Source organism: Hemicordylus capensis, chromosome 1 (genome assembly GCF_027244095.1).
Source record: "Hemicordylus capensis ecotype Gifberg chromosome 1, rHemCap1.1.pri, whole genome shotgun sequence".
Lineage (NCBI taxonomy): Eukaryota > Metazoa > Chordata > Lepidosauria > Squamata > Cordylidae > Hemicordylus > Hemicordylus capensis.
In genome coordinates this window covers 7811969-7839945 of record NC_069657.1, presented here as the reverse complement: position 1 = coordinate 7839945, position 27977 = coordinate 7811969, and the positions used below count along the sequence as shown (strand labels likewise).

General features: G+C 46.8%; 1 protein-coding gene across 2 annotated transcripts; it reads right to left on the bottom strand.

The window, feature by feature from the left end:
• Positions 1-370: 370 nt before the first annotated feature.
• Positions 371-27466, bottom strand: TBPL2 (TATA-box binding protein like 2). 2 transcript variants are annotated; one of them, XM_053293445.1, is made up of 7 exons: positions 27386-27466; positions 20857-21260; positions 17854-17941; positions 10325-10416; positions 7983-8150; positions 1558-1652; positions 371-847 (listed from the first exon to the last, which is right to left on the bottom strand). In XM_053293445.1, the coding sequence occupies exons 2-7, from the start codon at positions 21219-21221 to the stop codon at positions 768-770; spliced, it is 888 nt and encodes a 295-aa protein (XP_053149420.1). In that variant the 5' UTR covers positions 21222-21260; positions 27386-27466; the 3' UTR covers positions 371-767. The 2 variants fall into 2 exon arrangements, with proteins under 2 accessions (XP_053149420.1, XP_053149417.1); XM_053293442.1 differs by having other exon boundaries at positions 27293-27448.
• Between the last annotated feature and the right edge of the window lie 511 nt (positions 27467-27977).

Here is a 27977-nt window from a genome sequence, read left to right as displayed (position 1 = left end):
TACACTGATGTTGCACATAGATCTGCCAACCAACAACTCCTATTTCCAGCTCCACTGTAAGCACAATTCTCAACTAGGATTATGGAAGACAAGTCGTGACTAAGCATTAAAGTTGAAGACTTAAAACAGTGGTTAGAGATTTGCTGCAGACCAGAACGTGAATATAGACACAACCATGTTTAACATAGCAAAAGCAAATCACAGTTGGGAGGTTTTGATTCTCCACTCGCAAGGCCTCAGCTGGTCTCAGCTTGGCAAGCTAAACCGTGATTTAATTGCCTGCTTAAGATCTTAAGCAGACCTCCACAAGATTTTTAAAAAACCCTGATTCCAGTATCCAGTTGCTGTTCATTAAATAAAGAACACTGTAAATTGTGTTGTTTCTTTTATTTTAGACAAGATTGAGTTATCCTGGATTAAGAGTACAAAATTATGTTTAAGTACTACAAGATGCTGACTCAAGCCTTTCAAATGTTTTAACACACTTGGGGATTTGGTGTTTGTTTTAAATCATGCTTCTATTATACACCATATTCTACACATCTGAAAACTTCTGTTCAGAAGGTGTTGACTTCTGCTGAAATAATTCCCAACAAGCAGAATGTGATAACAGACGGACCAATGCAAGCCATAACACAACAAGCGATTGTTCGCCTATCAACACCCACATGTGTGCCCACAAGTTACACCCACAAATGGTAATTGGTGCTTGAGACTTTATAGAAATATATACAAACCTATCAGTTCTTCATAATTTGGCACAAAAATTAAGAGGCTTTCTTAAAACCCTTCAGGATCGGATAGATGTTTTCAAATGCTTCATATATTTCTGAACGGTCTTTGGCACCTAGGAAAAATGGTTTCAGAACTAACTTCAGTAACTGTCTCAGCCATAAAAGCTGCTGATGTCTATTGTGTGTCTGCAAGCACAGAGAAATAATGCATAAAATTCTGCCTTCCAATAAAGGTTTTCTACCCGAACAATATGTTACCGCAGGGCTTCTCAATTTTGGATCGCCTCCCAGATATTCTTGGATATCTCAACTCCCACCATGATGGCCTTCATTGGCCAAGATTGGGGACCCCCAACTTCATTGAGTGGCATCAGCTTTCCATGGTTTCAGACCGGTATTTACCAGGACGGCCTCTCCCCTGCTCAGTCCCGTCCCCACAACCCTACTATCTTTTCCAAGCTTCAAAAAAAGGCCTTTAAAGCCTCTCTTTTATGCCATTTTCACAAGTGATGCTTAAACCTTTTTACGTTTTCCACGTTAAGCTGTCAATACCAACATGTGTTGATTTGAATGCAATTCTCTTCCACATTCACACAGATATATTTCAGATTAAAAGATTAAGAGGTGTTCTTAAGCACCTCTGAACATGCCTTTAGTTCTTCTCGCAATGCCAAGAAGAACAAAGAAAAATGATTGCTCTGATGGTTTCTGTTTCAAGAGGGCTCACCCTGGCAATGCAGTCAGTGAACTGTGTCCTCATTGGGTTTTTTTGTTCACACAAGAAACAACTAGAGCTGGAGTTTGAGATGTATACCCCACTTACCAGTTAAGACAACTTTTCCAGACACAAAGATAAGCAATACAATCCTTGGCTTGACCATTCTATAAATAAGGCCAGGAAACAGTTCTGGTTCATAGCTGCAATTGAGAAGTCGTTTCACTTGAGAATGAAAATGTCAGCTAAATACGCTTTCAAAAAGACATCACACACATCTTACTCTAGTGTTAATTAACATGAGTTAACATTGATACTCACAAGTCCCTGAAGTCAGTACTACTACTTGCTATTTGTATCACGCTTTCAAGTGCTTAAAGAGCTTCACATGTTCAAGATTAACAGTTTAATTGTGGGTTTAAATTGCTTTAAGGTTTTTATTTATTTATATTTAAAATATTTATATCCTGCTCCTCTGGTGCACTACTGCTTGCGGCAGCTCAGAACATTACTAAAACAGATACTATATAAAATAAGACCAATCAAGTTAAACAAGTTAAGTTAAAATACCAGGCTAAAACCACATTTAAAACATTTTTAATTCAAATTAGAAGTTATTTAGAAAGCTAAAAACTGAGGACTATGGAAACTAAAGAACCTACCAGATATAAAGCCTCTTTAAAAAGAGGTGTTTATAATGGTTTTTTTTAAAAAAAAACAACAACACTGAGGCAGAGGGCATGGCAGAGCTCTTCAGGGAGGGTGTTCCAAAGCTGAGGGGCCACAACCAAAAAGGCCCCGTCTCTGGTTCCCGTCACTCAGATCTCTGTTAGTGACAGGGTCGTGAGTACAGCCCGAGATGACAAGTGGAGGGCCCTGGCAGGTTCATATTTTTAATATGCAAAACTGCAGATTTTATTTTAATATGCAGCTGCACATATTTTGTGCGGTGCGGAAACAGTTTTTAATCTGTTTTATGTTGTTGTAAACCACCCAGAGACGGAAGTTTGGGGCAGTATACAAATTTGAAAAAGGAAACCAACCAACCAACAACCACCCTGTAAAGTGAGCGAGTATTATCATCCTTGTACTCGGCGGGAGGGTTAGCAGCAAGGGGGGGGAATGCATTGCCTATGACCACCTTGTAAGTTCACGGCAGAGGTTAGGCGCTAGCCAAGGAGTTCTGCTTAATCTTAGCTCTTGTGCTACACCAACTCTCTCAACAGTTATGTATAGACTGGAGTCTCCCAAGACAGGGGTTCCCATCAGTTCCAGTTTGTGACTCCTGAGGATGTGGACAAGCTGATTGGAACGATGCGGCCCACCACTTGTTCTCTTGATCCTTGCCCGACTTGGCTTATACTATCTGGCAGGGGGGTTGTTGTAGAAGGCCTGGTAGAGATTATAAATGCATCTCTGAGGGAAGGTAGGATGCCTCCTAGTCTTAAGGAGGCAATTATTAGACCGCTTCTGAAGAAGCCTATCTTGGATCCCTCGGAGCTGAGTAACTACAGGCCTGTCTCCAACCTTCCGTGGCTGGGCAAGGTAATTGAGAGGGTGGTGGCCTCCCAGCTCCAAACAGTCTTGGAGGAAGCAGATTATCTAGACCCATTTCAAACTGGCTTCCGGACTGGCTATGGGGTGGAGACTGCCTTGGTCGGCCTGATGGATGATCTCCAACTGGGAATGGACAGAGGAAGTGTGACTCTTTTGGTCCTTTTGGACCTCTTGGCAGCTTTCGATACTATCGGCCATAGTATCCTTCTGGAGCGTCTGAGGGGGTTGGGAGTGAGAGGCACTGCTCTGCAGTGGTTCCGTTCCTACCTCTCGGACAGGTTCCAGATGGTGTCCCTTGGAGACTGTTCTTCAAAATCTCAACTTTTATATGGTGTCCCTCAGGGCTCCGTATTTTCTCCGATGTTGTTTAACATCTACATGAAACCGCTGGGAGAGATCATCAGGAGATTTGGTGCAGGGTGCTATCAGTATGCTGATGATACACAAATCTATTTTTCCATGTCAGCATCATCGGGAGAGGGCATAACCTCCCTAAATGCCTGTCTGGAGGCGGTAATGGGCTGGATGAGGGATAACAAACAGACTGAATCCAGATAAGACGGAGGTACTCATTGTGCGGAGTTGGAACTTGAGAGGTGATCTTGATCTGCCTGTTTTGGATGGGGTCACACTTCCCCAGAAGGAACAGGTACGCAGTCTAGGGGTGCTTCTGGATCCGAGTCTCTCCCTGGTGTCCCAGGTTGAGGCGGTGGTCAGAGGTGCCTTCTATCAGCTTTGGCTGATATGCCAGCTGCACTTGTTTCTTGAGACAGACAGCCTCAAAACAGTGGTACATCTGCCGGTAACCTTCAGACTAGATTACTGCAATGCGCTCTATGTGGGGCTGCCCTTGTACATAGTCTGGAAACTACAGTTAGTCCAGAATGCAGCAGCCAGGCTGGTCTCTGGGTCATCTAGGAGAGACCATATTTCTCCCTTATTGAAGGAGTTACACTGGCTGCCGATATGTTTCCGGGCAAAATACATGGTGCTGGTCATAACTATAAAGCCCTAAACAGCTTGGGCCCTGGGTATTTAAGAGAATGTCTTCTTCGTCATGAACCCCACCGCCCATTGACATCATCAGGAGAAGTCTGTCTGCTTTTGCCACGGCTCGTCTGGTGGCTACTCAGGGGCAGGCCTTCTCCGTTGCTCTCCTGAGGCTTTGGAACGCGCTCCCTAGTGAAATAAGAGCCTCCTCATCTCTGACAATTTTAAAGAAGTCTTTAAAGACACGTCTGTTCACCCGAGTTCAAATCCCCATTCAGCCATGATACTAGTTGGGTGACTCTGGGCCAGTCACTTCTCTCTCAGCCTAACCTACTTCACAGGGGTGTTGTGAGGAGAAATTTAAGTATGTAGTACACCGCTCTGGGCTCCTTGGAGGAAGAGCGGAATATAAATGTAAAATCATCATCATCACCACCACCCAGGCTTTTAACTGATATTGTTTTAATGTTTTTAGAATATCGTTTTTTTTAATTATTATTTTTTAAATGGCTGTGTTTTAAATTTATTGTTTTTGTTTTTCACTAATGTTTTACCTTTGTTTTTATTTGATTGTAAACTGCCCAGAGATGCAAGTTTGGGGCGGTATAAAAATATTTTAAATAAATAAATAAAATTGGGTCCACAATCGTTGTTGGACTTCAATTCTCATCACTCCTAGCCACAACGGCTGAAGGGATGGTGAGAGTTGTAGTCCAACAACATCTGGAGATGGAAGGTTGTGAACCCCAGCCATAAGGCAACTTGCACAAGTGACATTTTTTTATGGCTTTTGGGTTTCCATGGTTTATGTCTGTTCCTTTCCTAGCTCTTTTTTTTTTGCACATTTTCTTCCATAGTAGTTCATCTGCCTTGAACTAACTGGTCTGGTCCTGAGCATGTATAGATTCCATTTCTCAACTTCCTATATAATTTCAATCTCTCAGGAGAGCAGCTGCGTGATCATATCCTTGCAAGAATATGATTAGTGTCCGAGCACATGCTTTGCACTCAGGAACAGCCAGCCAGGCTGAGTTTCCAGCATATTCAGTAAAAAGAATCTCACTGAAGAGGGCTTGGAAAAGACCTCTGTCTGCCAGAGCTCCTTGGAACTTGTGGAATTCTCTTCCACAAGATGTGATGACAGCCAACAACCTGGATGGCTTTAAGAGGGATTTGGATAACTTCATGGAGGAGAGGTCCATCAACGGCTACTAGTCAGAGGGCTGTGGGCCACCTCCAGCCTCCAAGGCAGGATGCCTCTGAGTACCAGTTGCAGGGGAGTAACAGCAGGAGGGAGGGCATGCACATATCTCTTGCCTGTGGGCTCCCCAGAGGCATCTGGTGGGCCACTGTGTGAAACAGGATGCTGGACTGGATGGGCCTTCTTGGGCCTGATCCAGCAGGGCTGTTCTTCTGTTCTTATGAACACTGCTGCCAATCAGAGCAGACAGTACTGGTCTAGAGACAGACTAGTTGTCTGACTCTGTACAAAGGCAACTCTGTATGGCAAACTTTTCAGTAGTATGGGGCAGACGTAAGGGTTAGTTAACATTGCTGAGCATGAATTAAGAGTTCCAGACACTACTTTTCATTTAGTATTTTTTTATGCAGGACTTTCTATGCAGGGTTTATTTTAATGTGCAGCTGGACACATTCTGTGCAACGGGGGAAAGTGTTGTGCAGTGGGAACTTGACTTTTGTGCAGTTGGGAATATAGAGGAACAGAGCTGTAGAAACAGATGAGAAAACTGCACCAATCAGCTATAGTATGGGAAGTAAGATATTCACATCCATTCTTTGCAAGGCATCTTTCCCCTTCTCTTATTTCCCTTTCCTTCCTTCAGGGCCACTCTGGGAAGAGCACCTGCATGCAGAAGGTTCCAAGTTCCCTCCCTGGCAGCATCTCCATTTTAGGGCTGAGAGAGACTCCTGCTTGCAACCTTGGAGAAGCTGCTGTCAGTCTGTGTAGTCAATACTGAGCTAGAACCCCTGCTAACTGGGCAAAGAGGCACCTTTTACCATGGTGATTCTCTTTATTTAGCAGGGGGAGAGTAACTGGCCCTCTCCACCCCCAGCACAGTACTTCCAGTGGCTGTTGCTGGTGTGTGTCCTATGTTTCTTTTTAGAATGTGAGCCCTTTGGGGACAGGGAGCCATCTTATTTGTTTGTTATTTCTCTTTGTAAACCGCCCTGAGCCATTTTTGGAAGGGCGGTATAGAAATTGAATTAATAATAATAATAATAATAATAATAGATGGACCAATGGTCTGACTCAGTAGAAGGCAGCTGAGCTTCCTATGTTCTGTCTCTGTTAAGTGTCTCTTAAGTCTCTGTTGATCCTCATTTCCTCTCCTGTTAAGTTGCTCTTATTCTTTTTCAGTTAGAAAAGTTTAGAGGGGTGCTCAGAGATTGGGGATGGAGGAGCTGCACAGGCTTCTTGTAGCGATGGAAGTTGGGCGGGGCGGGGGGGGGAGACTTAAACTAAAGCCTGCAAAACTGATGATCTTTCACAAGAACCCTTGATGGTATGCTAAGTTCATATCCTGTTGTATAGCTTTGCATAGCATAGCTTTATTAGCTAGAATATGCAAAGCTATATAACTGGATATGAGCATGTTGATGACAATCGTCAACGTCTCCAAAGGGCAGCATCCTCCACCGAGAACTAACCAAGTCGCCACAAACAAGACATAAAGCTTTGCTAAGCAGAGAGGGAGGCTGTCCTCCCCAGCATCCAAGGCCAGGCTTTGGCAGACACGCCAGGGCTTAGCTGCCCATGAGAACCGCCGGGTTCCACAGCGATCCCAGCAATGCCGCAGCACCAAACCCAGCCCCAAAGTCTGGCTCTTAGCCTGGGTTCATGGAGCAAGCGCACCGTTAACCCAGGCTCGAGCATCAGCGCGGGCTGCTTGCAACCCGTGCTGACATAGAGCTGAGCGCTGGTCTCCTGGGGGAATCCCCCAACACACCACACGCGTTGTGCAGCACATTCCCTGGCCTCCGGGACATTGCGTCGATCACCACCGTGGTGATTGTGTGCATGGCTGGGGCTGTATCATCCGCAGGGAAGGCCGGCTTAACCCTGCCTCCCCCCCCCACATGATTGTGTGAAAGGTCCCAGGAAGTATTGGTGCTTCTGCTAAGATAAAGGTAAAGTGTGCTGTCGAGTCGTTGTCAACTCTTGGCGCCCACAGAGCCCTGTGGTTGTCTTTTGTAGGATACAGGAGAGGTTGACCATTGCCGTCTCCTGCGCATTATGAGAGGATGCCTTTCAGCAACTTCCGACATCGCTGCTGCCCAGTATAGGTGTTTCCCATAGTCCGGGAAACATAACAGTGGGGATTTGAACAAGCAACCTCATGCTTGCTAGGCAAGTCATTTCCCCGCTGTGCCATTAGGTGGCTGTCTGCCAAGATACTTGTGTGAAATTAGAAAAGTGGAACATTTTAGCCCCAGTCACGGGTGACTTTCAGCTCACCATCTGTGTACAGTATATATACACATCCAATTCTGTATACATAGTTACTTCCATCGTGTTCAATGCAGTAGTACACTTCCTATCTGTAACCTGCATTTCAAGGAGCCTGTACACAGGTTCACTTTTAAAATGAACACAGGTACAGCCATCCACACAAACACGTGTGTGGGTGTACAGACACCTGTATGCATGTTCTGTATCTTGAAGTCTAGATACCTGTATGCATGTACAATGTAATGTCCCAACAGGGCTTCTGGAATGTCCCATCCTGACTTGGGCCTCCTCTCTCATCAAACACAATCAGTTTGAGCTCCTCATGTTAAGCAGAAAACTACCAACCAGCTAACCACCCTATCCCAACCTGGTTATCGAGGAGTAAAATCATTGCCCGGTTTGCATCCATAACCTAGGTGGCATTCCCCCTTTATTTCCCAGGGTCTCTATTACAGTGGCAAGTATAAACAGAAAAGCTTCTCTGTTTTCCCTGTCCGGATGTGGACAGACCGACCTACTGAACTGCTGATGTGCGAGAACCAAGCCTTCTAGCCGGATGGGGAATCTCACGTCGCAGCTGCCCACCATGTTCTGTATCTTGAAGTCCAGGAATTTTGCAGGGAACCCCATCTTCTGGACCACACGAGCATACTTCCTGGCTGCCAGCCGCGACTGTTCCTCGCTGCAAGTTCACACAAGGGGGTGGGTGGGGGGAAGTCAAGAAAGCTTTAAGCAGGGCTGTTGCTTAAAATTTCTGCAACATTCACCATGTTGAAGAGATAACAGCTCTGCATATGCTCCATCTATCCCGGTTTTTGAGTCCTGATAAATCACTGACAACTTTTTCCTTCTGGAGATGTCTCATTAAAATGCGTGAGCGCAAGTTAGTAGAATTGTCATTTTACTGGGTTTGGCCCTAGGCTGTACAGAGGTTAGATCTCAGAGAAGGGAGCAGTAGCAACTTGTCCTAACAAGCCAGAGGGGTACCAAAGAAGGCAGCTCAAGTTGCTGCCTGCAGGCTGCCCATTCATCAGGTAGAATTGTGTAGTTAACCATGCATCTCTACCTGACAAATGGCCAGCCTGCAGGCAGCACAGCTCTCAGGCGGGGCGGGAGAGAGAACAAGCAGCAAGCTGAGCAGCTGCCAGGAAGCAAAGGCAGCTGCGTTTCCTCTGCCCCCTCCCCACCCTGGCTCATTAGTGAGGGTGTAGAGGATTAAAGGCTTTGTCTCAGAGCAAGCTCACATGAGGGAAAGAAATGCTGAATCATCCCTGCTGAGCTGCATGACTAGGCTTCTCCTAATACTCTTCTGCATTTTTGGTAGGTACAAAAATGGCTGCCGCCGCCACCCCTCCTTATTACAGAGCTTGAACCTCCCCAGGCTTGGGGTGGAATCCCAGGGAAAACTCTCTTTATTTTGCTATTAGACAAGTGCAAAAATCTTCCACGTGCAAGCCTACATGTGGTGAGAAAACTGATAGCTGCTGAACACCTGAGGAGACAGGTTTGCACTAGAGAAATCCCCCTTCAGCCCCCACTTTCCTGAGTTAGAAACCAACTCGGAGAGGCTTGTAAAAGAAAAGGAACAAAAAGGGGAACAGTTTTATTCAGGTACTACAGACTGCTTCCGTCTGAGGCTTACTCAGCTTTTAGTTACAGATAAAAATACTAGTAGGTTACAAGAATACTTCAAAAGCACCCTGAAAGATTTTGGGGCAGTACACTTTAAAAATTTTGGTTACCCAGTTACAAAGAACAGGTATGTAGGAAAATGCAATAGCACACTTAAATGCATACAGACTCTTGCTACGCCCTAGGTGTACTGTATGGAGCATAGGCTAGTGTTTCTTAATTCTGTTAAGTTGTAGGTAAACTATAATAGAACAGTGTCAGGAATATGCAAAATACACACACACAGAAATATAACTGTCAACGCAAAGTCTGACTAAACAAACTTTTCCCTAGACTAAACTTCCCGAAGACAAAGCCCAGGATTCCTTTTTTTTGAACTCACCAAACTCCAGTTGAGATTCAAGCCTCCTGCCCTCCTGGCTTTCCAGGACTTGCAGAGTCATTTTCCTGCAGCCGCATATCCTCATCTAACAGAGAACTGCCTTCTTCCTCCCAACAGCTTTCTAGGTTGCACCCACCTGGTGTGCTGATTGGCTGAGCCCTGGAGTCCACCAGCCTGTCAGTCAGGACAGGGTTCACTTCCTGTTAACTCTTTAGGGAGAGGGGTGGCTGACCACTACAGAGGGTGTCAGCCGTAGTGACTCATCCTAACAGTACAGAGATGCTGTATGCAAAGCGCCTCTGCAGTGCTTAGTAATCCAGAGTCCCATTATGTGTGTGGGCATGTAGGTGCATTTTTGCTATGTGTCCCTGAGGGTTGTGCAACCCTCAGGGACACATTTTTGCAGGTTAGCGTGCTTCTGGGGGAAGGAGACAGTAGCAAAAATGCCCCCCCCCCGCTGCACACACAGTGAAACACTGGATTACTCAAAGCCAGGGGTGTAGTGGGGTGGGGTGGGGGGTGCGTAGGGACAGAGCTTCTCTGTCCTTCTCAGCTTCTTTGGCTGTTGGGGAGGGCATGGCCATGGGGGCCATCATAGAGAGCAACTTCAGCACTTCTGAATTTGCAGCTACATCACTGCTTGATGCTGCAGAGGCGCAGCAAAAAAACAGGGACAGGGAACCATTTTTTAAAAAAAATTCTATCTATGTAAACCGCTTTGGGAACTTTTGTTGAAAAGTGGTATATAAATATCATCATATTAGCCATACAGTGGTTACTTTTCCACCCTGAGACGTGTGTTACATTTCCCCCAAGTTCACAGTGAAGCCGAGTAGTCCTACCTTTTTGCTCCGGTGCAGACCATTTTGCCGGAACTAAATATAAGGGCTGTTGTCCTTGGTTCTCTAATTCTCATGATCACGGCAGCAAACCTCTAAAATGCACGAAAGTCTAGATTACTACCTTGTGAATCCAGTAATGAACAATGGAGATGAAAACCTCAGTGGTGTAACCATTTTTAAAATTCTAACACAGATTTATTTATTCGCTTGCTTGCTTGGAGTGACTTCTAATTAGCTGCAGAAGATTCACCCACATTAATTATGAATATTTAGGTACTGCTTTTCTGCAACAAAGAATTCACAAAGCAGTTTATACAGTAAGAGGAATGAGAAAATATCTTCCTATTCCAAAGAGGTTCACGGTCTACAAAGAAACATAAGGAAGAAGACACCAGCAACAGCCACTGGGAGGGTCCCTGTGCGGGGCCCAGTTGCTAAACCCCACTGCTGAATATAAGAAAGCTGCCACATTCAAAAGGTGCCTCTTTGTCGAGTTAACAGGACAAACATGTGGGTGACGAGGGGAGATACATGTCCTTGCAAAAATCTCAGTGTATGAAAGAAGCTTCAATAATATTTTCTATTTTTTGTAGAAGTATTTTATTCTTTTGCAATCTAATCCAGCGTTTTTCATTGCAAGGTCCAGGGCCATCAATCCTAATTGCAGCTCCCTGCTAATGGTTTATTGGGCCAGTGCGAACTTAGCTTTGGCCAAAGGTAAATACTGTGCAGTGTCCCTGCTGCTACACCATGTGGAGAGACAGCCATTCCCATCATGTAGTGCTACGCTTTGCCCTCCAGCACCAGCGGAGAAGAGAGCTGGTCTTGTGGTAGCCAGCATGACTTGTCCCCTTAGCTAAGCAGGGTCCACCCTGGTTGCATATGAATGGGAGACTTGATGTGTGAGCACTGCAAGATCTTCCCCTCAGGGGATGGAGCCGCTCTGGGAAAAGCAGAAGGTTCCAAGCTCCCTCCCTGGCAGCATCTCCAAGATAGGGCGGAGAGAAATTCCTGCCTGCAACCTTGGAGAAGCTGCTGCCAGTCTGTGAAGACAATACTGAGCTAGATGGATCAAGGGTCTGACTCAGTATATGGCAGTTTCCTATGTTCCTATGAATGTGACTTGCTTGAACGGAGGCATTTTGCTGGTGTTGAGAAGCTAGGCTGGAAAGCGCCCTGTACTGATCACTTATTCCACAACATCTAATATATTTTTCCCAAACAGCAGGCTTTCCTGCGAGTTTGAAGTTGCCCAAAAAAACCAATGCAAATAAGTGCAAGTAATATTCTCCTTTAAGGAAAACTGAGCCATTGAGTCCCTGAGCCATATTAGAAGGTGTGTGGCTTTCTCTATGGGAAAGTGCTAGCCCCTCCTGGCACTTTCCCATAGAGTTCTTAAGAGAGGACTCCGTCTCCCTTAAAGGGCCCTCCACACACCGAGAAGAGTGCAGTGTAGTACTCTGTGGAGATCAGGACAGTGGGAAATGGCTCTCAGATTGAAGCTATCTTGCCAAAGTGGCCCCCGCTTGAAAAATCGTGAGGATCACTGATCTAGTTGCACTTTTGCAAACTGGGGAAAAAATAAGATTACTCATGAAGATTTTTTAAAAAATATATTAGATGTTGTGGAATAAGTGATCAGTACAGGGCGCTTTCCAGCCTAGCTTCTCAACAGCAGCAAAATGCCTCCGTTCAAGCAAGTCACATGTGAACGGCACCCTGCTGTCTGCGTAGGGACTGCGGTGTCACAACACAGGAAGTGTGGAAGCACACTGCCGAGATCTGTGACCCCTGCAGCATCTAATCTGGAAAGTGCCCAGGAGAGTAACCCAGAATCATCTATTTAGCAAGTTCATGGAGAACAGGTCCTGCTATGGCTATGATTTCTAAATGAGCCTCCCTGTTCTGAGGCAGTCTACCTCCGAATACCAGCACAGCAATGGTGGGAGAGGAGAGATGCCTTCATGCCTTGTGGGCTTCCCAAGAGCATCTGGTTGGCCACTGTGGGGAACCCAGGGCTAGATGGACTCTTGGCATGAACTTGCAGGGTTCTTTTGATGTTTTCACCCTACCACACTTCCCCCAAAGCCCCAGGAGAGTACAGTATGTCTAGAGCAGGGGTTCCCAACCCTGGGTGCAGAGGAGCTTTCCCAAACAGCAGGCTTTCCTGCAAGTTTGAAGTTGCCCAAAAAACCCAATGCAAATAAGTGGATTTTTTTAACCCTGGATATAAAATCAGGCTACACTTTTAACGCACAATGAAAATCCCAAATTGTGTGTGAAGTGCTCCCCGATAGCTTGCACGGACTTAGGGGTAAATTTGCCCGATATGTGAACGCACCCCCTCCATTCCGGAGGAGATGTGAACTAAAAGCTGGGTGTGAGAAACTTCTAGATGATGATGTTGGCTGGGGACGATAGGAGTTGTTGGACTACAACTTCTGGGGATACCTCTGCTCTAGAGCAACATACATTGTGTAGCAAGATCTCAGTTCTCACGATGCCACTGCAAGGCAGGCTGACAGAGAACTTGTGACTCGCTCAAGACTATCAAGTTATCCTCATGGCCAAATGAGAATTACGCTGCCAATATGTTTCCGGGCAAAATACAAGGTGTTAGTTATAACCTAAAAAGCCCTAAACAGCTTGGGCCCTGGGTATTTAAGAGAATGTCTTCTTCGTTATGAACCCCACTGCCCATTGAGATAATGAGGAAAGGTCCGTATGCATTTGCCACCGGCTCGTCTGGTGGCTACTCAGGGACGGGCCTTCTCTGTTGCTGCCCTGAGGCTTTGGATCGTGCTCCCTAGTGAAATAAGAGCCTCCCCATCTCTGACAATTTTTTAAAAGTCTTTTAAGATGCATCTGTTCACCCAGCAAGGGTGTAACTATAATAGGGCAAGGGGAGACAATTGTCTGGGGGCCCACTGCCTTGGGGCCCCCCCCGAGGCAAGTCACATGACTGACTCCCCCAGCCACGCACCTGCCTGGGCTTTCTTCAGTTGTATTCATCCTCTGAAATTGATGTGAGTGTTAAGACCTGGAGCTACCAGAACAGCATGTCTTTCTCTAGTACCATCAAATGACTTGCATCGTCCACAATTTACAAAACCTTTTTAAACCTGATTTTAATGGTGTTTTAATGTAAACCGCCCTAAGCCTTTTGGAAGGGTGGTATAACAGTTTTTTTAATAATAATAATCATCATCATCATCAGATTATGAATAATCTTAATAATAATATGATCAGATGCTAAAGATATGAAAGACAAGAAGCTGAAGAATGAAAACACCAAACAGTATCTGATCCAAAAATACCACCTAGATTCAAGGAAAATTAGAGAAGTCCTGGAAATAATAAAGCAGCAAATAACAGCAGTGTCAAAGAAGATTAGCAGATATGAAGCCAGAACTACACAACACAGGCAGAATCTCCAATTCCAGTCGAATCAAAGACATTTCTACCAAAGCATAGAAGGAGAAACTGCAAGAAACGTAGAAACACCAAATAAAGAAGAAACAGTGCAATTCTGGCGGAAATTATGGGACAATCCAATAGATTATAATAAAAAAGCAGGCTGGATGAAAGAGGTCAAAAAATGTAACCAACAAATGCAAGATCTAATAATAACACCAGAATTAATAAGTGAAAGAGCAAAGAAAATAAAAATTGGACTGCTCCAGGTGACGATGAACTGCATGGCTTTTGGCTTAAACACCTAACAAGCCTTCATAAACAACTATCAAAACAGTTCAATCACATTTTGCAAGGAGGTGATATTGAACATGAACAATGGCTAACAACTGGGAAAACTCATCTCATCATGAAAGACCCAGCAAAAGGTGCAGTTCCAAGTAATTATAGACCGATAACCTGCCTGTCAACCATGTTCAAATTATTAACTGGAATAATAGCAGATGAAGTCATGCAACACTTATTAACTAACAAACAGCTTCCAGTTGAACAGAAAGGAAATTGCCCGAAAACCAGAGGCACAAAAGACCAGCTGCTGATTGACAAAATGATTTTAGAAAATTGCAAGAGAAGAAAAACCAATCTAAGTGTTGCATGGATTGACTACAAGAAAGCCTTCGATTCATTGCCTCACACATGGATACTACAATGTTTAGAAACAACTGGTGTCAGCAAAAACATTCAGATATTTATTAAAAAAGCAATGAGCATGTGGAGTACACAGTTAACAATCAATGGCGAGACACTTGGACAGGTTAGCATTAGAAGAGGCATTTTCCAAGGGGACTCACTATCCCCTCTGTTGTTTGTAATCGCCATGACCCCACTTTCACAAATACTAAACAAAACAGGCCTCAGATACCAAACATCAAGTCAAATCAACCATCTGCTGTACATGGATGATCTGAAGTTGTATGGAAAGTCCCAGTCAGAAATTGAATCTCTGCTAAACACTGCCCGTATATTCAGTAGCGATATAGCAATGGAGTTTGGACTAGACAAGTGTGCTGCATTAATGATGAACAGAGGGAAAATAACAAAAACAGAAGGAATCGAACTGCCCAATGGAAGCAAGATGAAGAACCTGGAAGAGAAAGAATGTTACAAATACTTGGGCATTCTCCAGGCTGATAACATTGCACACGCTGAAGTTAAAAGAAAAATTGGAAGTGAATACATCAGGAGAGTTAGAAAAATCCTCAAGTCCAAACTCAATGGTGGGAACACCATACAAGCCATAAACACCTGGGCTATACCTGTTATCAGATACACTGCAGGAATAATAGACTGGACCCAGGCAGAGCTAGAGACAGAGGCGTATCTAGGGAAAATAGCGCCTAGGGCAAACACTGAAATTGCGCCCCCTGTCCAAGCATCTGACACCCATCTTTCAGATAACTTTACCATAATATCAGCTGAAAAATACAAGTCAGGCTCGTTAATCTTTTAATCTTTCAAAAACTATTTCAGCAGTGGACTTAGCCAGACCAAAAAATGCTGGAAAACTACCAATTTCAGTATGCTTGGGCTCATGAAATGCCCAAATACTATGTGGAGGTGTACTTGGAAAACTAAACAGAAGTGCCTGTCTAATTCTCTACTATGTATTGTAGCATCACCATTACATAAGTTTTAAAAATAAATGGAGAATTTGACTTTTACCTTCTCTGTAAATTTGACTTTTTCTTCTCTGTAAATAATTAAAGGATATGCAGAGTCAACTGTGTCACTGCTTGGAATATATTCTAGTCTTTCAGAAAGACAGTTAAAATGAGAGAAAGAGAGCAAGAAACTCCCAGTGCGCCTTAATATTAAGGATTTCACACTGATTCAAAGACAAATTCACCATTAATAGCCATATTAGCAAGACATCACATTTAACTCACTTATCACAAGAAGCAAAGTAAGAGCAAATGAATACAATCCTAGCTCATAAGCATCATCTCAGTATTCACAAGCCCTGATTCTCTGTACATAGTGCCAATCTGAATATGTGTACAGTGACTTATATTATACTAGTGTTTTCAGGCCCGTTGTGATAACGGGCGCTAGTAGGGGAGAGTTCCCCCCCGCCCCACTTCCTCTGGCCTTCCCCCCCCCCACGCCCTCCCAGCTGGCCGAGACTTCCTTACCCGAAGCAGCCCGCGACAGTCGGGCGATCAAAAATCCATTTTTTGCGAAGAAGAGAGGAGCTCCCGAACAGAGCTCCTCTCTGCGCTAAGCCAATGCCCAAACTGCTGCTATGGACGCAAAGGATGCAATAGGCGTCCTTTGCGTCCATAGCAGCAGTTTGGGCATTGGCTTAGCACAGAGAGGAGCTCTGTTCGGGAGCTCCTCTCTTCTTCGAAAAAAATGGATTTTAGATCGCCCGACTGTCGCGGGCTGCTTCGGGTAAGGAAGTCTCGGCCAGCTGGGAGGGGGGTTGGCGGCCATGGCGGCGGCCGCGGAGGCATTCTTCTGGGCCATTTTGGCCCTTAATCATTTGGGGGGGGAGCGGGGAAGGAGTATTTGGGCAGCTGGGAGAGCGGGAGAGTGGGCGGTGGCGGCAGCCGGGCGGACTCTGGGGGCGCCGCTGCCGGTCCGGTCCGCCCCCACCTCACATTCCCGGCCGGTATTCCCGGCCGGGCAAGGGCCCCAAGGACTCGCAGCCGCCTGGCTGCGGCGGCGGCGCCAGGCCTCGGCGGCAGCTCCGCAGCCACCTCAGCTGGCTTCCCCCGCCGCCTCCTCCCCCCTCCCGGCTTCGGCGGCCCGGCTCCGCCGCCGCCTTGGCCGCGCCTCGGCCAGTCTCCCCCTTCCCCACATTCCCGGCTTCTTCGGGGCGGCCGCTTCTGGCCGCCCAAGATGGCCACCGGGTGCCGGGCGTCGTGTCTCCCTTGCCTGTTCTGTGCATGTGCTCCGCGCATGCGCAGAACAGGCCAGGGAGGCACGGACACACGCTTGGTGTCCGTCCACAGACGGACACCAAGCGTTTTATTAGAGAGGATATTATTATTTTTTTACCCGTAGCCCCTTCGGGGGGCTTCCTAAAGGCTGGGGAGGTTTGCAAAGGTTCCTCCTCCCCCCACTGGCCTCTAGGTCCTCGCAGGGACCATTTGAGCATGTGCAGTGGCCATTTTTAAAAATCTTTTTAAAAAAATCTTTTTTCCTAATATTGATTTTTCAACCGGGTTTGAAATTTAGTAATATTAGCAGGTTGAGTAGACTAAAACTGAGTTTGGTAAGATATAGGATATACCCTGTTTCCCCGAAAATAAGACATACCCCGAAAGTAAAACCTAGCAGTAATTTCTGATGTACCACTAATTGCCCTAGTGCATTTTTTGGGGCTAAAATTAATATAAGACACTGTCTTATTTTCGGGGAAACACGGTATGTTTTGAATTATTATAGCAAGGGTTAATTGTATAGTTAGTGATTCGTGCTGATTGGTGAGCTGGAAGTCAATTTTTGTTTAATTGGATGTAATGAGATTTTCAAGATATTGTTAAAATCAATAAAAATTTAAAGCAAAAAAAAAAAAAGGGAACATCAGAAGGCAGCAAGAACGGAGCAGGGTAGTCGTAAGGTAGCACTACTGGCAGAAGCTCTTAAGGAGAAAGAAACGTGTGGGAAATATCTGGCAATGGAAGAACAAGAACCAAAGTGAAATCTGTCACTGGTCACAAGTGTTACAGTGTTTAAGAAAAACCCCAGAGGCCTTTCAGACTAAATACAGGCTGGCGCTGCCTCATATATCTCAGTCACTGAATGATGGGGTTAGCCAAATCATTTGCACCTACCTTCTACAGAGTCAGAGTTAGTCCATCAGTATTGTCAACACTGACTGGCAGCAGTTCTCCAGGGTTTCAGACAGGCATCAGTCTCAACCCTACCTGGAGATGCTGCCAGGGACTGAACCTGGAACCTTGTCCGTGGAAAGATCTGCTTCCCAGGCCTCCATTGATTGCCTAGGAACCTACTTTGGGCCTTTAAAAAGTTGAATTGTAGATATATTTTTTAAAAAACTGAATTCCTTGGAGGAAAGACAGGTTCTTAGCAGACTTTTCAGAGCTTACCTTTGGGTTGTATTCTGCATTCCTGGCATGGAGGGCTATATTTTTGAGGTCCAGCCTGCAAGCCAAGTTGACGGTGGCCACAATATTCCTGGGGGGGGGGAGGAATGGGGGACAGCATATTTAGGAAGCACAACAGTAGAACACCTAGAGACTGTAAATGTCCGTTCCTTTCAGTACGACAGCCTAATGCTCATGCTAAATTTGCCCCACACTTTTCTTCACTGCCAAGTGGAAGGTGGTCATGGGAAGTGTTTGACAGAGTGAAAAGAAAATAAGATTTAAAAAAAATAAATTCAAGGAATTTTTATCTAGCAAGATTGATCCTAGCCATTTTGTTGCCCAGAAAATGACTAGGGACACACACACCGACCCTCCTTTACCCTCTACTGCTGGGTTTATTATTAAGACCGCCTCCCTTCATACACAGGACTCTTCCAGATACAGCCCCTGGCTGCAAATTTTGATGGTTTAATAAGTGGGGAGGGGAGAAGGTAGCACTTTGCTGCTGCTTAGCAGCTTCACCACATGCTCCCACCAGCTTTGAGAGGACCAGGAAGTTGTTAGGAACTGTCTGGTGACAGGGAAGGTGCCAACCTTCAAGGTTTTCTGCCATCAGAACAAGTCTTGACGCTTTCCATCCTCCGCTCGGGCAAGTCGCATTCAAAATGTAAACAGCAGGGGGAGCAGTCTCGCAGCAACTAACAACCCGAAAAAAACAGCAACTTCCTTACGCCGGATATACGACGTCCTTGCTCTATATTGCAGCGATTAAATTTGCAGCAAGGCATTGGAAATGTGAATGGTACCTTGCTGTCCATGTAGGGACTGTGGTGTCCCAATGCAGGAAGTGTGGAAGCACACTTCAGAGATATGTCCCAACCCCATTGTAGTCTGGAAAGCACCCTTGAGTTTTGTCGCCACCAGAGGTAACTGGTGGCCACATCTTGATATTTTTGGCTCCAAATCCAATAAGGCAAACATGTTGCCCCTCCCAAGACTACAATCTCCCTGCTTAGCAAAGGACAACCTAGGTTGCTGCTGAAGGGGCAATTTAAAGGCAGGATGGGCAAGAAAGCTCTTCCTTCACCCCCTGCCCCAAACACTTTGCCCCCACAATTTTTCTCACAGTCAGACTCTAGAACAAGACCAACTCTAAAACAGCTGGTTTGGGAGAGCAAAGAACATTATTAGGGGAGTGAGGATTCTGCTACACATTCTTACTGCTACTACTACTTATATACTGCTTCTCAGCAAAGGTTTTCAAAGCGGTTTACATAGAGAATAAAGAAATAAGATGGGCATTAAATAAATACTTACAGTCTGCTAAGGTCCTCACCATACCGTAAATATTTAATGCATAGCAGAATTCTCACTCCCCTGACAAGGCAAGTAATGTTGTGAGTTCGTTTATGATACGAAAAATTGCTTGCTTGACATTTTCAAATTATTCAGAAAATGGGCCAGATGCCTCTTACACAGTCTCTTTGGGTTATGCCCAACCTCCCAGTCTGCTTTCTAGACTAGTTTCCCCTTCTTGTCCAGGACCATGTGGCAGGGAAGACTGGGGTGGGGAAAGAGGCTAGTACCAGGGCAGCAGAAATCCCCAGGAGAGGTGACCCTGTACTCTGCTCTTGCAGACACGGTCTGACCCAGCCCACTTCCTGGCTAGGAAGGAAGCTAAAGAACGGCCTGGCTGCTGGGAGGCTGGAGGAGTCTCCTGCTTAGCTCGTTGCACTGGCTTCTGCTGCTGGTTCTGGGGTAGCGGCGTGAGTGAAAGAGGGCTCTTTAATCAATGGAGGCCTTTAAATTCAAGCTATAGGACCGTAATGCACACTATGATTATTGTCTTTTGCTGTGAAGTCTGGTAGATGGGGGAGTGAAAAGGGGAGCCGGAAATATTGTTTTCAGGAGGGCCTGTTACTCCCTTGGAGTCACCCCTGCTCCAGAAGTGACCACCCTTGAGAGAGAACAAGGTAACAATGCGCTGTCTCGAAGGGGGGGGCGTGTGCAGACAAGATAAGAACAGGGGCGAAGCCATGATTGGGGAATGGGTTCAAAGAACCCAGGCCACCGCCAATCAGGGGCCGCGCCTCATGGCCCCGACATGCCCCCCGCATCTGATGTCAGATGCAGGCGTGCTGGTTTAGCTACTGAGCGGGGGCCATGCCTTAAAGGCAAGGAAGAGCCACTCCTGGCTGCGCTGTGAACGCAGGAGGGCCAGCCCCAGTCTAGCTTCTGAAGGGGTTGCGCGGCCCCTTCGGGAGTTAAATGGCTGGTGCTGCAGACTCCAACTCCCGAATGGAGCCACACAGTTCTGTTCAGGAGCCAGACAATGCCCCCCGCGTCTGACATCAGACGTGGGGGCAGGGTGAGTGGGGCCGCCACCCTGGCCAGACATGGGTCGCTGGCGGTCAGGCTTCCCGCCTGGATAAGAACTTGGCTCCCTCCCCCACCCACCCCCTTTCCACGCTGCATGTTACTTAAAATTGACTTTCCACTCGCTCTGCTTAGTATTGTTTGGAATCATCTCGGAGTCTCATGCAGAGCTTGGCCCTTAATATCTTGTAGAAATAGAAGCTGTACACAAGTCTTTTCGCTCCCCTTCCAGTCATAGAATGCCATTCTTTTTAATTTTTTTGACTAGGCTTCAGTCCCATCAAATTCACAGGGCCTTGTTTCGGAATAAGTCTTCTTAGGGTTGGGTATTTAGATGGGTTCAAACTGTTGGCAGAACTGGCTTTTGAAGATACTCAGACGGGTCATGAGTGATCATGGTAACTAAGCTTTACTCTAAAGTTACATAAAGCAAGACAGAAAAAATAATGATGGAAGGCAAGAGCCAAGTTAGGCACATCTGCTATAATGCAGACAGTTTATTAAGATCCTCGTTTGCTAGGTAACTTTCCCCCTGCTTTCTGAGCCTTCCTACCTGCAAAAGCAACAGGTAACTCTTGACTTTCTGAGTGAGAACCACCTGCTATTCCAACCTTTGGGTTGACTTACTGCAGCTGTGGAACAATGCCCGAGCCTTCGGAAGCTGGAGTCATCGGGGTCATCGGTGTCATCGGGGTCATGGGGGGACGGGCCCCAGATGTGTCTGGAAATGACTGTGTTGTGCTCTCGTCACCCTCTTGGGACAGATCCCCACTGCCATCCAAAAATGCTCCACTGTCCTGCACTGCTGCCCGAGCGCCTCCTTGCTCTCTCGGTGTCCCATTGCCGTCCTCTCTGTTTTCCAGGCCAAGCTCATCGGGCAGGAAGCTAAGGTCCACTGAAGAGAAGCTGGTAGAGAAATCTTTGATCTGGTCAAGCTGAGAAAGTGTGCCAGGGGTTGAGGAAATAGGCAAGTCCGTTGCAAAGGGGCTCATGGAGACATAGGTTTGTAGGCTGGTTGAGGGAAGGTCATCCTTTAGAAATGTAGGGAGGAAATGTAGGAGGTATACATTACACCACATGCTTACGGATCCTGAAAATCCTGTGCACAGTCCTCTATACCAGGGGTTCTCAAACTAGGTTCCCCAGGTTGTGTTGGACTACAGCTCCCATCATCCCCAGTCACAATGGTCATTAGCCATTGTGGCTGGGGATGATGGGAGTTGTAGTCTAACACTACCTGGAGATCTGAGTTTGAGCATCCCTGCTGTAGACCTTAGTAGTACAGTATTAGCAAAACCTTGAGGCGAGTCTCACAATCAGTGAGACTCGCCGAGGGGAGTTCTGAGGGGAGCGCGGGCTTGGCCCACTCTCCCCGCAGATGATCCAGGCTGAAGTCCTGGATGGCAGGATCGGCCGCACACACGACTGCCGGCTCCATCACGGAGCTGGCAGAGGCTGTGGGGATCGGGGGCTGCGCAGCCCCCAGAAGTTCCAGGATGTCCCACGTGCGGGCAGGCACGGGGCATCCCGGAGAGACCCCTAGGGCCAGGAGGCTTGTTTCAGCCTCATAGGAACATAAGAAACTGCCATATACTGAGTCAGACCATTGGTCTATCTAGCCCAGTATTGTCTTCACAGACTGGCAGCGGCTTCTCCAAGGTTGCAGGCAGCAATCTCTCTCAGCCCTATCTTGGAGAGGCTGCCAGGGAGGGAACTTGAAACCTTCTGCTCTTCCCAGAGCGGCTCCATCCCCTGAGGGGAAGATCTTGCAGTGCTCACACATCAAGTCTCCCATTCATATGCAACCAGGGCAGACCCTGCTTAGCTATGGGGACAAGTCATGCTTGCTACCACAAGACCAGCTCTCCCGGTGGGGGTCTCCTCTGTTGGGAATTCTCTCTCATAAGAGAAACCCTTTTTCATTATAGCAGAGTGCACAGAGGCACAACACAGCGGAATTTAGTTAGGCATGCGTGTATGCTGAGAGTAAAGTAACTTGGAGCGAGTTCATAGTTTCAAATCAATATATATGGCATTTATTAGAGAACTCCATTCTAGATAGGAAAGTTAAGGAGATAGAATCTCTAATCTATCTAGCTGGATGCAGATGGATACATGGATTCTGCATCTCTGCACACATAGTGCAGGAGAGAGGAGCTTGCATTTTGCAAGGTGGAAGGAAGGGAAGAGGAAGGAAGTGGAAGGAAGGAAGTGTCCCTGAGAGTAGCAATCTACATATCAAAGGGATAGTGTTAGAGTAGTAGAGAAGAGATGACCCATGTCTTGACCCTCTAGCCCTGTTGCCGGGGCAACACATGTTAGAAAAGACGGGTTTAATGGAGCACTCGCTCCGCTCACCTCGTCTAAAGGGAGGGCTAGTTAAGTGGGTTACCTGCTTTGAGGACACTGGGCTCGCCTGCAAGCCCGGTGGTTCTCACGCTCGCCAAAAAGCGGGCTTGGCTCCCTTAGCCCGCTTTTTGGCAGTTGTGAGAATCGCCTCCTTGACTCTCTCACACGTAATATTTTGGGACGCCTGTAACCAGTGAGCATCACATAAACATCAGTGACAGGGTGAGCCCAGGAGCAGATCCATATTGCGTAGACATGTGAGGAGCACACGGGTTGCCAAGCGATGGTGGGAGCCGCCTTGCACCCCGTGGTGGTAAGGGAGCTTGCCTGCCGCTTGGGCCCTCAGCCCTTGCCCAACTCCTGCCTGCCTGCCTGCCTGCCTGGCGGCGGCTCAGCTGCTCACTGGTCGCTGCCGCCGCCACCGCTGGCTTGCCTGCCTTTGCCAGTCGCGGCACGGTTTAACAACGCCGCCACCCTGGCACCTGCTCTGGCTGGAATGTGCCCGCTCCAGGCTGGGGATGCATTTAGGCCGTGTCATGACTGGTGGCAGTGAGTCAGCAGCCGAGTGGGGGCCACAGAGGCGTGTCGCAGGCGGAGGGCAGCGGAGGTGGCATTGGGGGGCCACCCAAAGGTCTAGCCAGCCACAGGCCGCCACCAATGTTGCTACACCACGGATGTGAGCCTTTGGCCATGGAAATGTCATCTCGAAATTTTACTATTTCTATTACTACTGCTACACTGCTTTTCAACAGAACCCCTGATATGGACAGCTTGAATGGAGCAGAATAGGTTTTGCACTGGTTCTGCTGAGACTCTCTCATAAATACCCAACACTGGTTCACTTTTAAACAACGGTGCGAGAAATAAGGATAACCACCACTACTACCACCAGCATAGCATAGTGGTTAGAGTGTTGGACTAGGACTGGGAAGACCCGAGTTCGAATCCCCATTCCGCCATGAAACTCACTGGGTGACTCTGGGCCAGCCATGTATCTCTCAGCCTAACCTACCTCACAGAGTTGTTGCGAGGATAAAAATAACCATGTACGCCTCTCTGGGCTCCTCGGAGGAAGAGCAGGATATAAATGTTAAAAAACCCAAACATAATATTTATATACCGCTTGTCAACAAAAGTTATCAAAGAGGTTGAAAAATAATTAATAGAGGCAGTTCCTGGTTCCCAGAAGGTGCACAATCCAAAAATAAGTATAAAGATAGATACCCGTAACAGGCACTAGAACAGTGCTGCTCAACTTTGGCCCTCCTGAAGATGATGGCCTATGATTCCCATAATCCCTGGCTATTGGCCAATGTGGCTGGGGATTATGGGAGTTGTAGTCCAAAAACAGCTGGGGGGGCCTCAGAGGCGTAACTAGGGAAAACGGCGCCCGGGGCAAGCATTGAAATGGCGCCCCCCCGCCCCCCCAACATACTACATTATACTTAGGTTTTTCCTCACAAGCGCCCGCCGCCGCCAAGCCAGGCCACTGACTGGCCGCCAGGTGCCAGCAAAGCAATGGGGGGGGGGCGCAGGCGGCGCGGAAGGGACCGCTCGTGGGGGAGGGGGCGCCGACGCGCTCCCTTGACTGCTGCAGCGCTGCTGCACTGAGCAGGAAACATTTGTATTAACAAAAAAATTTAAAAAAAATTTAAAAAAATTTTTTTGTCATGGCGGCGCCCCCCACGTGACCAGAAAAGATGGTGCCCGGGGCACGTGCCCCCCCTGCCCCCCTATAGTTACGCCTCTGGGGGGCCTAAGTTGAGCAAGCGTGCACTAGAAGAAGTACTCCCACCAGTTGCAGGGGAGTAACAGCGGGAGAGAGGGCATGCCCTCAACTCCTGCCTGTGGACTTCTCAGAGGCATCTGGTCAGCCACTGTGCGAAACAGGATTCTGGACTAGATGGGCCTCCTTGAGCCTGATCCAGCAGGGCTGATCTTATGTTCTTAATGCTATGCTGGGGTTGGTTAGGGTCAGTAGCTCTCCCCCAGCTAAATTAAGAGAATCATCCCTCTTTGCTCACTTAGAAGGGGACCCCGAGTTTACCTGGATAGATATCCCACCCTATCCCAGAGGTTCAGTGGGAAACTCATTAAGAACAGTCCTGCACAGTCTATGATCCACCAATTTGAACACAGTCCACCCAGCATTTTACAGCATTTTACTTCCCATTTTTGCTACCTCCTGGGCTGGCAACAGTGGATTATTTGCACCTGGTATCAACATGCAGCAAATATTTATTTTGAAAGATTTATATTATGAGCTCTTTTGAGACCGGGAACCATTCCTCATACCTCTTGCTACGTGAACCACTTTTTGTTAGAAAGTGGTATATAAATATTGTTAGCAACAAATAAAAGGTACTATGAGCATTTTACAATGGTTCAGTAGTGGCCGTCTGGTAATGGCATGGAGAGCATGCCCATCCTTGGAGAGGTTCAACCCTGGACCATGTGTGGCAAATTCAGAAGAGTAAGTCTGAGCACAATGCAAGTTCATTTCTTCTATCACCAACAATAACTTGTTATTGTGGGAGAGGAATGCTGGTCTTGTGGTAGCAAGTATGACTTGTCCCCTTAGCTAAGCAGGGTCTGCCCTGCTTGCATATGAAAGGAAGACTAGCTGTGTAAGCACTGGAAGAGATTCCCATAAGGGGATGAAGCTGCTCTGAGAAGAGCAGAAGGTTCCAAGTTCCCTCCCTGGCAGCATCTCCAAGATTGGGCTGAGAGAGACTCCTGCCTGCAACCTTAGGGAAGTCGCTGCCAGTTTGTGCCAGGCCTGCTCAACTTTGGCCCTCCAACTGTTTTTGGACTACAAGTCCTATAATTCCCAACTACAGTGGCCAGTAACTAGGGATTATGGGAGTCGTAGGCCAACATCTGCAGGAGGGCCGAAGTTGAGCAGACCTGTTGGACCAATGGTCTGACTCAGTATGTGGCAGCTTCCTATGTTTCTAACTTTCACCCCCAAATCTGGGATAGGAAGATGTTTTTTACTTAACCAGGGTCAGTATTTTATCTACAGGTGGACCAGCAGCAGCAGTTCTTCAGGGTTCCAGACAGGAGTCTTTCCCAGCCTTACCTGGAGTATTTCCAGACGAGGCTTTTAGTTCGAAATCGAGGGTGTGCATTTGCACATCGGCTGGATTCATGCCAAAGTCCGGGTAAGATTTTGGGGAGCACTTCATACATGATTCGGGTTTTTCATCGTGTATTAGAGCTTAGCCAGATTCATATCTGGGGTAAATATATCCACTTTTTGCATCGTTTTTTTCTGGACAAATTCTGGACTGTAAAGCCTGATGTCTGGGAAAGCTCCCAGTGGTTCTAGGGACTGAATCTGGGACCTTCTGCATGTAAATCAGGCGTGCTTTCACTGAGCGACTATGACCCCTGTCCCAGGCCTTCCGGGACCACAGATTTGGTTTCTTAGATGGCTTGAACCCCCTGCTGTGCTTATATTAAGTAGATACCATTACCAACTTTAAACTGTCTCTCTGGAACCAGACTGGTTGTAAACACACATACTAGGAAGTAGACCCATTAAGTTAAGTGGGCTTTCTTCAGCATAAACATTGTCTCAGAGGAGAGCTGGTCTTGTGGTAGCAAGCATGACTTGTCCCCTTAGCTAAGCAAGGTATGCCCTGGTTGCATATGAAAGGGAGACTTGATGTGTGAGCACTGGAAGATCTTCCCCTCCGGGGATGGAGCCGCTCTGGTAAGAGCAGAAGTTCCAAGTTCTCTCCCTGGCAACATCTCCAAGACAGGGCTGAGAGAGATTCCTGCCTGCAACCTTGGAGAAGCTGCTGCCAGTCTGTGAAGGCAATACTGAGCTAGATGGACCGATGGTCCGACGCGTTATATGGCAACTTCCTATTACACAGGACCATTTTCTGTACTTGCCAGTTGATGTTTCTAGCAGAAGACATTTCATCAATGGCTATTCATGAGTGGGGCTCGAGAGCTACAACAAAAGGCTACTAACTGGGGCGGAGAGCTGGTCTTGTGGTAGCAAGCATGGATTGTCCCCTTGCTAAGGAGTGTCTGCCCTGGTTTGTATTTGGATGGGTGACAACACACGAGCACTATCTGCTGTAAGTTACTCCTCCCAAAGGATGGGCCTGTAGTTATCTGGAAGAGTATCTGCTTGCATACAGGGGGTCCCAGGTTCAATCCCTGCCAGCCTCTCCAGGTAGGGCTGGGAAAGACTCCTGCCTGCATCCTTGGAGAGCCATTGTCAGTCAGTGCAGACAATGCTGAGTTAGGTGCAACAATGGTCCGACTCCATAGAAGACAACTTCCTATGCTCCTAAAAGCAGCAACCTTTGGCTATGAACTCAGAAAAGGGTCTTAGACAAGCCACGGTGCGCACCTCTCGGCCCTCACATCTGAAATATCATGGGAATAACTGTACTAATTGATCTTACTTAATACTCTGTAAATGCCAAGTATTATCATTAGGGGTACTATAGAAATATTATCAAACCAGAAAAAAGGTAAAGTATAAATAAGAATATGACGTTTACTTCTCTTATTCCAGTAGCATAACTGGGGGTATCATGAGTATTAGAATAAAGGAAAGCTACTAATCTTCAGCCCAATTGTAATAGAGAATGCACTTTCCCTTCAACTCCCTTGAAAATACAAGCAGCAGGAAACCTGCCATCTCAAAGTCCTCTTAGAAGGAGACTGAATCCACTCTCCTCCGTTTTACCTGGTCTGTGCAATGATCTAGGTAGTTCTCCAGTGAGAAGTCCCCATCCATGGCTTATTTTACTAATCCATAGTAGCTGAAAAGACAACCCACCAATGTTTTCTTCCACTTCAATAAACTAAGCCAGTTCTCCAAAGGTCCTTTTGAAGAGGAAAGTGGCTATCCCAGAAAGAGAGATAATTAGAGCTATGCATTTTCAGCTGATAGGGATGGAACATATGCACACATCTGGGTTGCATTAAGAACCTAAGAGAAATAAACCAGGTGCTCTCCCTTTGAAAGGAGGAGTATGACTCTCCTTTTTTTATTTAATGGGTTTTTAAAAAAACATTTTGTATTTTACAACATCTTTCCCAGTTCCCACCCCACCCCACCCCCAAACCCAACATTCTCTTCCCCTTCCCGCACTGGTTCAGAGACCCTCTTGGTGGCTTCTCCCGACCATCTTCTTGTGCAGTTAGTGTGAGCCCGAAGACAAAACACATTCCACAGTATTGTCCAGGAAAATCTGTGGGGGTTGTATAGAGAGCTGATGCACTTGGCTTCTGCTTAATTGTGGGCACCAGGTGAGCACCACCTGCTGATTTTTGCATATCAAAGCTCATTTAAAGGTCCCAGTCTGGCCAGATCTGTTTTGGGTGGAGTTTCCCCCATTTTCTTGTCCACAGATTTAAGATCTCCCCTA

Excerpts from the sequence above, each read along its gene's own strand:
- TBPL2 (XM_053293442.1), bottom strand. The coding sequence starts at position 27,343 with ATGGATGGGGACTTCTCACTGGAGAACTACCTAGATCATTGCACAGAC. Across the intron at positions 21,261-27,292 it reads TAGATCATTGCACAGACCAG|GATGACCTTCCCTCAACCAG; the intron begins GTAAAACGGAGG and ends ACATTTCTAAAG. Across the intron at positions 8,151-10,324 it reads GTCTGCACCGGAGCAAAAAG|CGAGGAACAGTCGCGGCTGG; the intron begins GTAGGACTACTC and ends GTGAACTTGCAG.